This window comes from Macrotis lagotis, chromosome 2 (genome assembly GCF_037893015.1).
Source record: "Macrotis lagotis isolate mMagLag1 chromosome 2, bilby.v1.9.chrom.fasta, whole genome shotgun sequence".
Lineage (NCBI taxonomy): Eukaryota > Metazoa > Chordata > Mammalia > Peramelemorphia > Peramelidae > Macrotis > Macrotis lagotis.
In genome coordinates, this window is record NC_133659.1 from 238,383,147 (window position 1) to 238,400,147 (window position 17,001).

General features: G+C 33.8%; 1 protein-coding gene across 1 annotated transcript; it reads left to right on the top strand.

Annotated features, from left to right (window-relative positions):
- The first annotated feature begins 13,566 nt into the window (after window positions 1-13,566).
- On the top strand, window positions 13,567-14,523 carry LOC141512131 (olfactory receptor 6M1-like). Its single transcript, XM_074221001.1, has one exon. The coding sequence runs from the start codon at window positions 13,567-13,569 to the stop codon at window positions 14,521-14,523; it is 957 nt and encodes a 318-aa protein (XP_074077102.1).
- The last annotated feature ends 2,478 nt before the right edge of the window (window positions 14,524-17,001 follow it).

Consider the following 17,001-nt stretch of genomic DNA (forward strand, 5'->3'; position numbering starts at 1 on the left):
TTTATTCTTGTAAATTATTTTATTTCTGGTCATTAGCAAGCTTCTTGTAGAAAAAGGGGGAATGATCTATAATATATAATAATTTATCTCAGAACATCATAGCTGGAAAGGAATATGTAGACTACCTAGTCCAACTATTTGATCCTTATTATTTCACTTTATAGAAGAAGGAAGCAGAACATATCAAATATTTCTTTCAAGAGTACCACTTTTCAGCAGATCAATGTTCATTATCTAAGTACATAGAATAAGTTAATAGCATGCATGGTAACCATATGCTTGTTACATTGAATGTTTGACAGTTAAAAAGTATTTTAATACTATAAAGCTGGTGTCCGACTATAAGCAGGATAGCTTTTATATCAGTAATTTCAGTGAATTCCTTGATTATTTGCTCCTTGAAAGTTTTTATTAGATCTGCTCTTTAGCCTAATGAGGAACAAAGTGGTAGAAAAATATGCACAAAATTTTTCACAAAAATATTCACAATTTAGCTATTGATGCTCAAAAAAACTTACTAATTTTGAAGAACAGAGAGGATCATCTCTGTTTTGTAAATTGACATTCTACTTTTGAACCAATTATCAAACATAGAAAATGGAATTCCACCTTCTTGAGGAAGTCTTCTTTTATTTAACATGGTGAGGGGGCAAGGAAGGAGCTATATTCTTCAATCAGTATTCTGGACATACAGCTCTAAGAAATAAACTTTGTTTTGTTGAGCAGTTTGTGAAGCCATGCCTATCTGGTTGTTTGCGATCAAAGTGTTAGGTACTTGCTGTTTCTGTTCTGGGCATTTTCATTCCATGTCAAAAAAATGAAAAAGAACTCACAGTTTTCAAAAATAGGTCAAGTTTAAGCTTCCTACTTTCTCAAATGCACTAACCCTCAGCATTTTGCAATGTAAATTATTTCATGGTCTTGTTCTTTAATGATTTATTTGCTTGGATTTTATTTTGTCCATATCATTAGTGCATATGCTCCTCATCTTAGATTGTAAGTTCTTTGAAGCTATGTAGAATATCTGTGTAAATGATCTATTAAATGCCTAGAAAAATGCTTTGCTTAGCTAGGCATTTTAAAGATACAAAGTCACAATATATAATTTGTTATAATGGTAAAGGTTTAAGCCGGTTAAGATCAGGGGTGAATGAGGTATGTCCAGGCCTTGGTGAGAAGTAGATATTTGAAATCTAGGAATGAATCTGGCAACTTGAGAAATTCTGTGAAGACTATTCTGTTCTTCTCCTCCTAGTCTTATTTTGTATGTAATAGGGGAATATTTTAGAGAGTAGATATACATCAGAGATATTGATAGGATTCAATTCTAGAACACCATAATAAAATGAATATAGCTATAAAGTGAGTCACAAGAATTACTTGGATTTCCAGTGTATATAAAAGTTATGTTCACAATATAATGTGGTCAATTAAACTGTATACCTAAATAAAAGGTACATACCTTAATTTTAAAATAGTTTATGGCTAAAAAAAATGCTAAACATTATTTGAGTCTTTAATGACTTATAATCTTTTTGCTGGTGAAAGGTCTTTTCTCAGGATTGATGGCTGATCAGTATGGTTGTTACTGAAGAGGATTATTTGTGACAATTTCTTAAAATAAGAGAAAAATGAAGTTTGCATATTGGTTGACTCTTTCACTTGAACACTTAGAGGCCATTGTAGGATTATTAATTGATCTAATTTCAATATTGTTGTGTCTCAGGAAACAGGGAGGCCTGAGGAAAGGGACAAAAATGGAAACAGCCAATCAGTAAAGCAGTTAGAATACATACATTCATTGATTAAGTTCACTGTCTTTTATGGGTGTGGTTCATGGTACCTCAAAACAATTACAATAAAAATATCAGAGATCACTGATAACAGATCATTGCAACATAAAAAAATAACAAAAAAGTTTGAAATATTGTTAGAGTTCTTAATCATTGTCTAGCTGTGTAACCTGGGGCAAGTCACTTAGCCCCATTGCCTTAAATAAATAAAATTAAAAAAAATTATTAGAATTACCAAAATGTGACAGAAAGGCATGTTGTAGGCACCTAATGGTGGAAAAATGACACTGATTGACTTGCTTGATGCAAGATTGTCCTAAATCTTCAATTTAAAAAAAATAGCATAATAAAACATAGTACAATAAATAATATAGGTCTGCCTGTATTATAACAAAATATTCTAAGGTTATATTTTATCAAAAAAAAGCATTTTAACAAAACCAACTAATATACCAACTATGTTTGACAGTATATGCCATAAAAATGCCTTAATGCCTCGTCTCTGTAATGAACAAAAGGTGGTACTTTTCCCAATTACCCAGTAGGATTGGTCATTATGATTATATAGTATTCAGTTGGGCATCTCCATAGCATAATGGATAGAGCACTGACCTTGAAATCAGGAGGATAGGAATTCAAATCCAGCCTCACACACTTGATACTTATTAGCTGTGTGACCTTGGGCAAGTCACTTAACCTTGATTGCCTTTCATCCATGGCCAAATCCAGTCATCCTGATTCATATCTGGCCACTGGATCCAGATGGCTCTGGAGAAGAAAGTGAGATTGATGACTTAGTACAACTAGCACATCACCCCCTCACTCAAATCCAACTTCATGTGGTTGGCATGACATCATTCCCTGTTGTCATGGTCTTCTTTGAGAACAAAGGATAAATGTAATAACAATGATGATTGTTCTACCCATTTAAATTATTGCATTCTTGTGAAATAATGTTATTCTGGCTTTGCATTCTTTATTTCTATCAGTGTTAGAAGACGTCCTGAAAGAGATGGAGAATATCACTAAAAGCAGACTAGATGATTTCGATTATATTAAATTAAAAAGCTTTTGCACAGACAAAACCACTGTAACCCAGATCAAAAGAAATGTAGTAAACTAGGAAACAATCTTTACAACTAATGTTTCTGACAAAGGACTCATTTCTAAAATATACAGAGAACTGAATCATATTTTTTAAAAAAAGCCATTTCCCAAATGACAAATAGTCAAAGGATATGCAAAGGCAATTTACATATGAGGAGATCAAAGCAATCCATAGTCATATGAAAAATTGCTCTAATTCATTACTTATTAAAGACATGCAAATTAAAGCTTCTCTGAGGTACTACCTCATACCTCTCAGACTGGCCAATATGACTTGAAAGGATAATGATCATTGTTGAAAGGGTTGTGGAAAATCTGGGACACTATTATATTGTTGGTGGAGCTATGAACTCATCCAACCTTTCTGGAGAGAAATTTGGAATTATGCTCAAAGGGCAACAAAAATGTGCATACCCTTTGATCCAGCAATACCACTACTGGGTCTACACACTGAAGAGATGATGAAAAAGGGTAAAAACATCACTTGTACAAAAATATTCATAGCAGCCCTGTTTGTGGTGGCAAAGAATTGGAAATCAAGTAAATGTCCTTCAATTGGGGAATGGCTTAGCAAACTGTGGTATATGTATGTCATGGAACACTATTGTTCTATTAGAAACCAGGAGGGATGGGATTTCAGGGAAGCCTGGAGGGATTTGCATGAACTGATGCTGAGTGAGATGAGCAGAACCAGAAAAACACTGTACACCCTAACAGCAACATAGGGGTGATGATCAACCTTGATGGACTTGCTCATTCCATCGGTGCAACAATCAGGGACAATTTGGGGCTCTCTGCAATGGTGAATACCATCTGTATACAGAGAAACAACTGTGGAATTTGAACAAAGACCAAGGACTATTACCTGTAATTAAAAAAAAAAAACCCTGATCTTGCTATCTCTTATGCTTTATGTTTCTTCCTTAAGGATATGATTTCTCTCTCATCACATTCAATTTGGATCAATGTATACCATGGAAACAATGTAAAGACTGACACATTGCCTTCTGTGGGGAGTGGGGGGAAGGGAAGTAAGATTAGGGGAACAATTGTAAAACTCAAAGTAATAAAATAAATAAATAAAATTTTATTGATTTAATAAATAATTTAATAAATTAATAAAGAAGTTAATAAATAATTAAATAAATAAAATGTAATAAAAAAGACTTCCTGTTACTCTAACTTCTTCCTACTCATTACTTCTTATAGCACTAGAATATCCCTTTACATTAATTTACTACAGTTTTTCCCCATTTACCAACTGCTATGCACATTTTTGTTATGAGATAAAATTGCTCATTTTTATTATTCATTACCCTTTTGAATTATGTCTTTTTCCCCTATGTCCTATGCTTCTGTCTCTCTCCTTCTCCCTCTGTGATGTAACTCTTTTTTCCCTCTCTTCTCCTCACAATATAGGGCCCAACTAGAAATTATGAATTTCTATAGATAAGTAGATGAATGGATAGATAGTTAATAAATATAGATAAAGATAAGGTGATAATATAGATGTAGATAAAGATAATTAGATATCTGACTGGTGCAGGGACAAAGAGACTGAGACAGACATAAAATGAGAATAAATGGTAGACTCCTGGGATTCCAGAAGAAAGGACCTAAGGTCCTAAAGGTACAAAAATTGGAAAATAAACATTTCCTAATAAGCAAAGAGGTCACACCTCTGTGGTATGGTAGAATGGACATAGAGTAAGATAATATGGGTGATCCTTTTATGAAAGTAGGATAATAATAGAAGAGAAATAATACTTTTAAAAGGCTGATAATAAAGGATAGGTCTTGCTAAAAGATAAGGGGAATTTGGACTGGTGAATGTTTTGCAAATTGAAAATGATGGAAGCTAAAAAGAACTTCTAAAAAATGTATTGTAAATTTGTGGGGAGCTAGATGAGGAGGAAAATTGAGGACCTTTGGGGAAGTCAATTAAGGACACTTCATGTGCCTCAAAGAAAACATAGGACAATCATCATAAGGTCCTGAGCTGAAAGAGAATTTGGAGATCATATAGGATAACGTACTCATTTTATAGCTGAGGAAAACTGGGACCCAAAGAGGTTTAATAATCTGACCAAGTATACAAAATTAAATCTAGAGTTGCTAATGCCCTATTCAGCCAAAGTAAAATTGTTATGCATGCCTCTGACTCTGTCTCTTCCACTCCAATTCTCCAACTCTAATTCTAATCATATTAAATTCTCTCTTCATGTTAAGTAACAATCTTTGTGCTATGGCATTCTGTATTACAAATAAGTTGGTCTCTCTTTCTATCAAACCTTCTATAATAGCCATTTCTATCTGCTAACACACTTAAATTCTCCTAAAAATTTTAAAGTGATCAGTTAAAAAAAAGTCTTTGTTTCAGTCTGCTTTCCAGCCCCTCAGCCTCCCAATCTCCTGATATCTAAAATAAAAAAATAAATAAATTGATAATTCAATAGATATATCAGAGAAGTCCGCAGTCTCCAAAAAACACTTCTGCCAGAGATGCTTATGCATGAAGACCTAGAGTAGTTCGAGGAAACTTTCTCATTTATTTTGACAAGACTATCCCATCCATAAAAGTAGGGGAAATATCCCTATGTTACCCATAAGTATTCAAGCAACAATTTCCTTTGCAAAGTTATTTAAAAATATAGGTTAAAAGAGAATCCTACAACTTCCTTCTTTGACAAAAATAGGGAGTGTCTATCTAAACTAGGATGAATGGGGGGGGGGGGGCAGCTAGGTGATGCAGTGGATAGAGCACCAGCTCTAAAGTCAGGACTACTTGAGTTCAAAACAGACATCAAGGGGCAGCTAGGTGGCGTAGTGGATAAAGCACCTGCCCTGGAGTCAGGAGTACATGGGTTCAAATCCAATCTCAGACACTTAATAATCACCTAGCTGTGTGACCTTGGGCAAGCCACTTAACCCCGTTTGCCTTGCAAAAAAAAAAAACTTAAAAAAACAGACATCAGATACTTAATAATTAATTACCTAGCTTGTGAACTTGGGCAAGCCACTTAACCCCATTGCCTTGCAAAAATCAAAAGCAAGCAAGCAAGAAAGAAAGAAAGAAAGAAAAACTAGGATGAATCAAAACAGAAAGAAAACTATGGACTACTTTCTCAAATAAATATTGATGCAAAAATTTTTAATACTGGCTAGGAAATTTCAGCAATATATTGCAAAGATTGTTAACAAAGAATGCAATCCTGTTTCAATACTAGGAAAATTATGTGTAATTAGGCACATAAATACCAAAACCATTTTAAATCATCTGATCATATTAATAGATGCAGGAAAAGCTATTCAAAAAATACAACACTTGTTCTCAATTTTAAAAAAAGACATACCAGATAAAAAGGCCTTTGCTTGAAATGATAGCTCTATCTCTAAAACCAACTCTAGAACCAAATCACCAATAAAGCCAAAACAGAAGACTTTCTGATAAGATTCTGAGTGAAACAATGCTGTTCATTATTTCCATTATTATTTTATAGCACTAAAATGTTAGATACAAGAATAAGACAAGAAATAGATATTAAAGGATTAGGCAAAGGAAAGGAGGAAACAAAACTATCCCTATTTCCAGATGATATGATGACTTACTTAGAAAATCCTAGAATCAACTAGAAAACTAATTGAAACAACAAACAAATTAAACAAAGTTTAAGATATAAAATAAATCCATGTTAATCATCAACATTTCCATATTATCCATAAACTTCATCAGGAAGAGATAGAGAAATTACATTTATAACATAGCATAAAATACTTGGTAGTCTAACTGTCAAGAGATACACAGAAATTTTATGAAAACAAATATAAAACACTCTTTATAGAAAGATAAATCTAAATAAGTGGAGAAATATTAATTGCTCATGAATACTACCAAAATTGATTTTTTTAAAAAAATTCAGTGCCATACCAATCTGACTGTTTAAAGGACTACCTGATAGAGCTAGAAGAAATATAAAAAGAAAAAAATTATTGAGAGGAACAAAAGGTCAAGAATATCAAGGGACTCAATGAAAACCACGTGAAGGAAGGATGCCCAGAAGTCTCTCATTTCAAACTATACTGCAATGTCATGATTGTGAAAACAATTTATGCTGGATAGGAAATAGGTTGATCCAAGGAATAATATAGGTACACAAGCTAAGGAAAGAAATGAGTCCAGTACCCTGGTATTTAATAAACCAAAATTCCCAGCTCACTATTTAATAAAAAATTTAATTGAATATCTAAAATAAGAATTTGATTTCTAAGTTATATAAACAATTGAAAATGTCAATGATCAATGCTGGAAGAGTTTTGAAATGATAGGCATTGTAAATGGAGTTACAAAATGGTATATTGTAATTGAAACTATGAAATGGTATAAACATTTTGGAAAACATTTTGGAATTCTGTAAATAAAATGCCTAAAATTTTCAAATACCATTTAAACCAGAAATTCCAAAGAAAATATTGGTAAGACTTTATTTACTCCAAATATTTATGACAATGCCTCTTCTGATAAAAAATGAAAACAAAATGGAATGGCTAAAAAAAATTGCAGTACAAGAATATAATGGAATATTATTGTTCCATAGGAAATTAAAAAAAAACTTTTAGGAAAATAGGAAATGGCATAAACTAGAAAAAATAATATAAATAAGACATATAACACCATCTCACAATATATACCTAGATAAGTTGTAAATGGATACATAGGTTAGACATAAATGAAGAAATCATAAGTTAATTAGAGGAACATGGGAGAAATTATCAGCCAGATTTTTGAAGGTCAGTTCTAAGAGCTCATGGCCATGGAAACAAACAGAAAGAGTGCTCATCGGTTGGAGTTTATTATCACATTAATATGATGAAATATTACTGAGCTAAAGGAAGTAATGAAAAGATGGTTTCAAGAAAACCCTAGGGGCAGCTGGGTGACTTAGTGGATAAAGCACCAGCCTTGGAGTCAGGAGGACCTGGGTTCAAATCCAGTCTCAGACATTTAATAATTACCTAGCTGTGTGGCCTTGGGCAAGCCACTTAACCCCATTTGCCTTGCAAAAACCTAAAAAAAAAAACCTGGAAGACTTGAATGAAAGTTCAAATCTGATTTTTAAACACTTAACTGTCTATGTGACTCTGGGCAAGTCATTTTACCCTGTTAGCCTCAGTTTCTTGTCTATAAATGAGCTGGAGAAGAAAATGACAAACCACTCCAGTATCATTTCCAAGAAAATCTCAAATGAAATCATGAAGAGTTGGACACATCCAAAGCAACTTACAAACAGTAATAATTACCAAGTCTAGGGGTATAAGGTATTCATCCTGTAATCATGTGTGGATTTAATTTCAATTTTACTCCAAAAACAATGCACTCCTTTTAGAAGGAAACCTTATGAGCACTCTCACAGGAGATACCCAATAACTACTTAATAAAAAAAAATTTAACTATAAAGACAAAAATTCTTAATAAGTGACAGTGCAAATTCATATTTTCACAACATTATAGGCAATATTTGAATTCTTTATTTTTGGTTCCTCACAATTTATTTTTTTAATCTAAGAAATGTGACATTTTCTTGGATTTCTAGATGATAAAATCCTGTTGCATTTTTCAGTCCTTATAGAGTGGTCGTGGATGACTTAGATTGTAAATCCATTTTATTCCACCAATTTGAACTCTGACACAATCAAATTGTGTGACTCTAGTTAAATCACCAGTGTCCTAGGAAGTTATCTAATATTATAAATTGAAAAATGAATATTTATCTCCTTGGCTGGAGGAAGTTTCTTCATAAGAAATTCCAATTTTATAGTTACTGATAAATGTATCACATCCATTCTCAAAGTTAGAGGTGAGATTATATGGTAGGAGAGAGGTAAAAGACTTGAAATAGAAAATTGAGAAATATAGTAAACAGTTAACCAGAAATGGATTAAAAATATCTATGAAAGTTCAATTGAGGCTAGATAAGCAGAATTTATAATGCACTCAGTAGAATGGGTTTTCTATATTTATTAGCAACTAAAAGTAGGAATTCTTCATGAGGAAACTTCCTCAACCAATGCAGATCAATATTCACTCTACAACTGAAAAACTGGAAATATTATTAGATCTCCTTGTTACTTCAAGAAATAGCACATAACCAATTGTTCCCCCTAATCTGAAGACTGATAACTAGGAATCCATTTAACTATAAGTGGCATATTCTTTAGGTTGTTATGGGAAAGTTCATATGTTTATTTCCCTGCAATTGAGCTTGTTTTTCCTCTTCTGAAAGGTCAGTTGATTTAGCTCTGTGAAATAGAATGGTACTCAGGTCTAGAAACACATTCATAGCCCTCTTTCACCTCTGTTTTGTGGAGCTGAGTCTGTTCTTAAAAGGAGGATTGAATTACTTTGTTTTAAAAATAATTGGTCAGTTGATCTCATAAAAGAAAATAGATTTCCTTATTTTTTTTAGAATCCCTGTGGGATATGGAATTTAATGAGTTCTCCAATTATATACTCTTCCAGAATAAGAGAAAAAATTGTTTTTCCAACTCAGACATTTACCTCCCCTGTAGGGACATGTGCTGAACTAAATTTATAGATAGTGTAGAACTCAGAGGTTACTTTTCATTTTGGCATACTCTAATGCTTTACTCTGTACTAGTTGGCAGTTGGTTTATTCTCAGAATCTTTCTCACTACTGCTTTTGGCCCAGGTGGAATCTGCCCTGAAGTCTGCTTCCAGAAGAAGAAATGTATAAGAGCTACATTTTCTTCTTGGTCAGATGAGTAATTACCACTAGCTTCAGCCAGGATTGATAGCATTTCAGGAATTCATATATCTTTTCAAGGAAAAGGATGAGGGACTGATGAAAGATGTTGCATGGGGTAGAGGGGGAAATGAGAAAAGCTTTTTAAGGATTACACATGGAAAATCTATGGTCCATGATCACAGAATAGTGTTGCCCTTGACATCTTTAGTTATTCAATGTCTAAGGTGATGACTAACAAAGAGATCATTTGTTAATATCTATTAATTGAATTTTGCCAGTAGTCATTTAGCTTAGAGGTTCATATTTTATAACTATCTTTCCAGGGGTCTGTCATCAGGGCAGTACTTTTTTTTTTTAGTTTTTCAAGACAATGGGGTTAAGTGACTTGCTGAAGATTACACACCTAAGTAATTATTAAGTGTTTGAGGCTGGATTTAAACCCAGGTTCTCCTGACTCCAGGGCCAGTGCTCTATCCACTGTGCCAACTAACTGCTCCTATGGCAGTACTTTTATGCTATACATCACACCTTCCCAATGCAAGTCTATAATTTATCTTCCAGTTACAACTAATAAAAAGTGGGTAGATTTAATATCATTATTGTCAGTTTCGACTAGTCAGGGGAAAAAAAGAGAGATTGGAGCAAGCATTTGTAAATTATATTTCAATTGCTATTCCAATAGAAGATGATAAGGAATAGTGGAAAAAAACCAAGACCTGCAGTCAAGAAATCCTAGCTTGTGTGTCCTGAATTTCCATTTATTTCCTGTACTACATTTAAAAAGTTATGCAAATGATCTTTTATGCTAGTTCTATACAGAAAATTCCATTTTTTCATTCTATAATCACCAGTATCATATTATTTTTATCAGACGATAACAGTGAGGATAATATAAGAAATAACTCAAATACATTATTAGGTAGTAAATTCCTAAGCATTGAATATGTTCAAGCAGACACTAGCCTACAACTTGTTGAGAATATGGCATGTTGGAATAATGGTCAGAGCAAAGGCTTGAATTAGTGATCATTAAGATCTCTTCCAAATCTCAGTTTCAGTGATATTCAAGTCATTAAGTCATTACTTTATATCAGTTTCTCTATTATTTATTAGTTTTACAGTCTCAGATCTTTTTAATTCTTCTTTTGAAAAAATAATTGTGTTTAATGTAGTAGCTTGTTCCTCAAAATGGAAATTGAAAATAAGCAAATTGAAAGCAGTAGGTTTCCATAATATCAAACAAACAGAAGCTGAGACAAAGTTTAACAACTCCAGCTTCTTCAGTGTTTACTAAAACATAAAAGGAAAAACTATTTTTTTCAGCTGGCAAATCTGACCCATAATATGAGGGGTATTAAAGAGAATTTCATACATAAGCAGAGTGATTATCCCAAAATGGGGTCAATTACTCTCTAAACTTTCTTATAAAATTCATTTTCTTTCAAAACATAGACACCATAAAACTTTTGGTGTTCTTGATTGTGTCTTTGAAATATATCTAATATCTATATATCTAATATAACTGTTTTCTGTAGAGAGAGTTCTGAAGTGGTTTCAAAGAGAAGACTCACACAATTGACCAAAAGTAAAAGACTGTTGCATATTTTTTTGTTGTTTTACAAATATGTCAAAAATTTCCTCTCAATGTCTACAACCAGCCACCACTGTGCCTTCCTAAGATTTATTCAAGATGAAGAACCAATTGCAGCTGGATCTGAACTGCAGGAGGGGAATGAGTAAGTCTAATCATGACTAGATTGTGGATGAAACTTTATCATTCTCAGTTTGCATCCTGCTCTGAACCACAATCTCAAACCATTTCCCCCTCTAATAAATAGTGAGAATAAATATAAACAAAAGCTCTGTAAAATATATAAATATTCAAGAAATCTATGACTTTCTAACCATGTAAAATGGATCTTTTTTTATTTTTATTTTTCACTTCTCAAGTTTCAAAAGAGAAATTAAAGACAATTGAAATGGATTTCTATGCAAGTTATTACTCTAAAACATACTAATTGTATTTTTCCTTCTATATTTTCAAGTCTTTCACTTATTTATTTTTTGACTATTTAAATAATATAGAGTAAAAACCAGCCACCAAATTAAATTTTGATACAGATATCAAAAGCAAGTAGGATTATCATTCATTTCTGGTGCTACATGTACACCCTCAGCAACTAAGGAGCAATGTTTATTTTGTTTCAGTAACAAAAGGGACAATAAATTCTACTTTATCTGTGATTTAAACTGCATTCATGGCAATGGAAAAAACCCTATTTACTAGCAAACACTAATAAGATGACAAAAATATCATCTTTAAAGCTCATCCTTGGTCAATACTTTCATCAGTTCTCGAGTCCCATCCACTTCTCTGCCATTAGTGTCAAACACAAAAATCAGTTCTTGTATATTATGAGAACAATGGTGCACAGAGTTGGATCTTGCCCTTGTCATCTACATCTACATTGTGAAGCTAATGTTTTTGTATTCTACAAAATTTCTATTTTTACATTGAAGCCTATATTAGCAATAATAATTACTTCATTCAGTTTGCACAAATTAGCTTTATTTCCTGAAGCATTCAGACCAACTACTAGAATCCATATTTCTTGTTTACCAAAGAACTCCTTGAAGTAGTTAATAAATATATTCTGCATATTTTGTGTTTTATATTGAACAAAGCATCTACTGCTTCTTTCCTTCCCCTCTCCAGGCATTCGTTTCTTTTCCACTCTTTTTTTTAATAAAAATAACTTCAAATTCCTAGAGTCAATATTATGGTCAAAGGCTTTTTTTTTGTTAAGATAGAAGGGACTTTAGAGGTTATCTAGTTCAATCAATTCATTTTACTTATTAGAAAACTGAAGTCCTGACCTATCTAGGCCACGGAAAGTCAGGATTGAGCTTAAATCCTCTAACTGCAAATCTTGTACAATTCCCACTACATCTCATATGTTTCTGTTTTTCCTGCCTTTGTATGGACTATTCTAAATTTTACATGTCTTGACGATCAATTAGCCACTAATTCACCAAGGCCAAATTGCCTTTAGTGCCAAATTTTGGTAAAATTTTTTGAGAATTTTACCAGATTACATCTATCTATTCTACATGCCTATTTGTCTCTTCATGAACTCTCTTAATGGGTCACCTTTATTGGAATAGGATGATGAGATTACAATAAAAAGGATTAGGATTAAATATTAAGCAGAATTTTAAGAATGTAGTCAAGCTTTATAATTATGTATAAGCTTTATATCTGCATACATTTGCATATAAATGTATATACATACATATACACACAAACACACACACACACACACACACACACACACACACCACACAAAGTGTCAGTGCCTAAAGTGACCTGGTATATTTCATTTTGGGACTATTAACTTACTCTTAAAGATGAACAATCTTCTCTTTTCTACTTAGTGCTGTGGGATATATTATGTTTTTGTTCTTAATGAATTAACAGTGTACTAATAATTGATCAGATCTTCTACCATTAGTAGTTTCATCCATTGCCTGATTACACTGTGTAATCAGGCAATGGAACAAACATTGGTATGCTACATAGACATTTTCTAAAGAAACTAATCCTGAAAGGCAAATATGTGCCATTATCTTGATTGGAAACTTTTCAATGAAAGATAATAGGGTAAAATACAAAGAATCACACATACTGCCTTCCCCAAAGGAATGTAAGCTACTTAAGGGCAGGGAAAATTTTGCTTTTATTTTTATATCCCAAGATCCTATTATAGCCTTTTGCATTCAGCTTGTTTATTTGTTGATAAGATGCCCTCTCTTGTTCCATTCTTGTCTAAGGATTCTTTGAAGGGTGGGGTTCATCTGCTTTTTCTTCTATGACTATCTCAGCAGGGTATATCAAGGGCAATATGGAGAAGAGGAATTGGACAATGGTAACAGAGATCATCCTTGTTGGAATTCCCACCACCTCAGAAATAGGTGGCTTCCTCTTCCTACTATTTTTATTGGTATATTTGGTGACTATTTTAGGCAATTTCCTTATCATCACACTGATCTGGGTGGATCACAGACTCCATTCACCTATGTATTTCTTCCTCAGTCACCTTTCCTTCAGTGAAATATTAACCACAACCTGTGCTGTTCCTAAGATGTTGGTTGATTTTTTATCTGAGAAAAAAACCATCTCCTTTGCTGGATGTTTCTCACAGTCTTATTTCTACTTTCTTTCTGGATGTACTGAGTTTATCCTCTTTGCTGTCATGTCTTATGATCGCTATATTGCCATCTGTAGTCCCCTTCAATATCCCACTATTATGACCCAGTCACTCTGTGTTCGACTTGTCATCCTATCGTGGTTAGGTGGTTTTCTACTCATCCTTCCATCTACAGTCCTTAAGGGAGGGCTGCCATATTGTGGGCCCAATGTGATTGACCACTTCTTTTGTGATAGTGCTCCCCTTCTCCATCTTGCATGTGCTGACATCAAAGCTATTGAACTGTTGGACTTCTTCAGTTCCCTTGTTCTACTTATTAGCTCACTAACACTAACTGTAGTATCCTATTTCTACATCATTTCCACAATTCTGAAGATACCTTCAGGCCAAGGTCAACGCAAAGCTTTTGCCACTTGTGCCTCACACTTCACTGTGGTATCCATGGGCTATGGAATCTCCATCTTTGTCTATGTTCGTCCCTCACAGAAGAGTAACCTACATTTTAATAAGATCCTCTTTGTCCTCTCAAGCATTGTAACACCCTTGCTGAATCCCTTCATCTTCAGTCTGAGGAATGAAACCATGAAAGAGGCATTGAAGGATACCTTGAGCAAAATCCAGATCTTCCTAAAAGGACTCAGGTTCAACTGATTTGCTGTTGATAAATATTCTATTCCTAAACATCAACTTTTCAGATATAATATCCAACCAGGTATAGAAGTGGGACACGATCCTGATAATTCCAAGATTAGAATGTTCCATCTGGAAAGGACCATGGATCTCATCTAGTTCATCATTATTTTACAGGTGAGGAAAGAGACACAATGTTATGAAATAGGAATATATTTTGGAGTTCAAATGTATCACTTTTCTGAATGTTAATGTGTCTCCAGAACCTAGAACCTAACATATATTTTAATTAACTGAACATTTGTTCAGTGGTTATATAGTATTTTGGTGCAATTGAGATGTATATGACTATGAATAATATAGAATTTATATCCATGACTTCATTTCAGAAAGAAAGCCAGACCAAATAGTGATGAGAAGACAATAGTCATTTCTATGTAAATATCATGAATTCACTTCATAGTCAAGTCAACTGGGTGTGCTAATTCATTTTTCTAATGCACCACAGGATCTTGTTGTATTCAGTCCAGAGTCACAGACTAGAGGTGGACCTGCAGGTTTGTTGCTCTTTTCTCCTGGCCTTGTTCCTGGCTCCCAGACTTTCAAACCATACTGTCTCTTTCTAGAACTCTCATTAGCAACTGGGGCCTCAACGTGGAAATTTTCATCTCTTCTCATTGATGAGTTCCTTCTGGACCCTCCATTTTATGGAGAAATCCAGGCTGACCTTAATTCCCCTCCCAGCCTGGTCCTTGGTTTCTAGATCTCAAAATCATGCCCTCATGACAGGTACTTGTTTTACTCCCCCCAACTTCCACCTCTACCCTAAATTTTTAATTCTTTTGTCTTGGGGGAGGGACTTGCTGTCTCTTTGGTTATATTTATATCCCTAGCATTAAAAACAGTGCCTGGAATACAGTAAGTATAACCCCAGTAGCAAGTCTCAGTGACATAGGACTCTCTCCTTGTTGATGATCTATGTCCTGAGATTTCATGTGGGGCAGGGAAGAGTAGGTGAGTTTTGAGTTGCTTGAGTATTTGACCACTTTGTTCCTTTCCTTTCTAAGTAAAGAGGGTAGATTGTTATATTTTGTAAATTTTAAATGGTCAGATGAATGGTCAGGTCATTCCAGGATATAGTTTTGCAGCTATCACAGTATTGATGCTTTGAGACGTTAAAAAATAAATATTAAGAGTGATTTTCTGGAAGTAGTCCAACAATAGCTGAGAAAAGTAATTATGTAGCAATCAGGTCAAATCTGGGAGTATACTTTGTAGGATGAATATTGTGTAGGAACTGTGCTAAGAATAAGCCTATCCCTTAGAGACTAAAATACTATAAACGAGAGCATATAGCTAAGATGTTGGGCAGGAAGTGGTGAGGCCAAAAGGAGTACTTGTAAATTTGTTTTTCCTTTATCTTTGGAGTAAATATCTCATTTTAAAGGGAAATTGATATTAAGTAATTTAGTGGAACCGCTTTGCAACAGGTAGGTGGCACAATGGAACTGGGCTTGCATTCAGGAAAACTTATCTTCCTGAGTTCAAAGCTAATCTCAGACACTTACTAGCAGTGTAACCCTAGACATGTCACTTAACCCTGTGTGGCTCGATTTCCCCATCTATAAAATGATCTGGAGAAGGAAATTGCAAACCACTCCCTTACTTCTGTCAAGAAAACCTCAAATGGGATCCAGAAGAGTCAGACATAACAGAACAACAACGTTGTCTAACATTAAAGAGAATCAGGTGGTGGGATTTGAAGCTCATAGTAATAGAGAAGAAATATTCCAAATTATTAGTATACTCTAGAACCCTAAAACTATACAGAGAGATACAGAGAGAATATATATATATATACAGAGAGAACAGTACCAAATTCAAAAGGAAGCTCAGATGAGCAGGAGAGTTTTGAAATAATGTGTAGAATTTATTATATACTTTTTTTAAAAGCAAGAAGAATGGAATGGAGACTCACAGTTTTATTTACAATCCTCTTTGCATTTTGCATATATAATTACCATATATATGTTTTTTCATTGTTTAAGTTCAGAATAAAAAAATAAAATTCATTTTAAAAAAGAAATTCTGAAGAATTCAAAGAAGTGTAGGAGGAATCAATGTAGTATGAAGTAAACAAAACTAGAAAACTATTTATACAATAGCTGCAACAATGAACAGAGGAAAATGAAAGAAAGAGAGAGAGAGAGAGAGAGAGACAGAAAGAAATCTAAATAAAATGATGGAGTTTGGCCCTGTTTAAGAATTGAGAAAATGTACTTCTTCTCTTCTCAGAGGTTGAGACCATGGTAGTGAAATATTGCATAGTTGATTTTTTGCTGAAAAAGGAATTCATGCCTTATCAATACCTCTGCCCTTGGGTCCCCTCTCTTTTATTGGAGGATACAAAGCTCTTCCCAGAAAGAGCTTTGGTGGGTGGGTGGGGCAGGCCATGTCCCTTTTCTTTTTCATCAAACTTAAGTCTTTCAGACTCCTCCA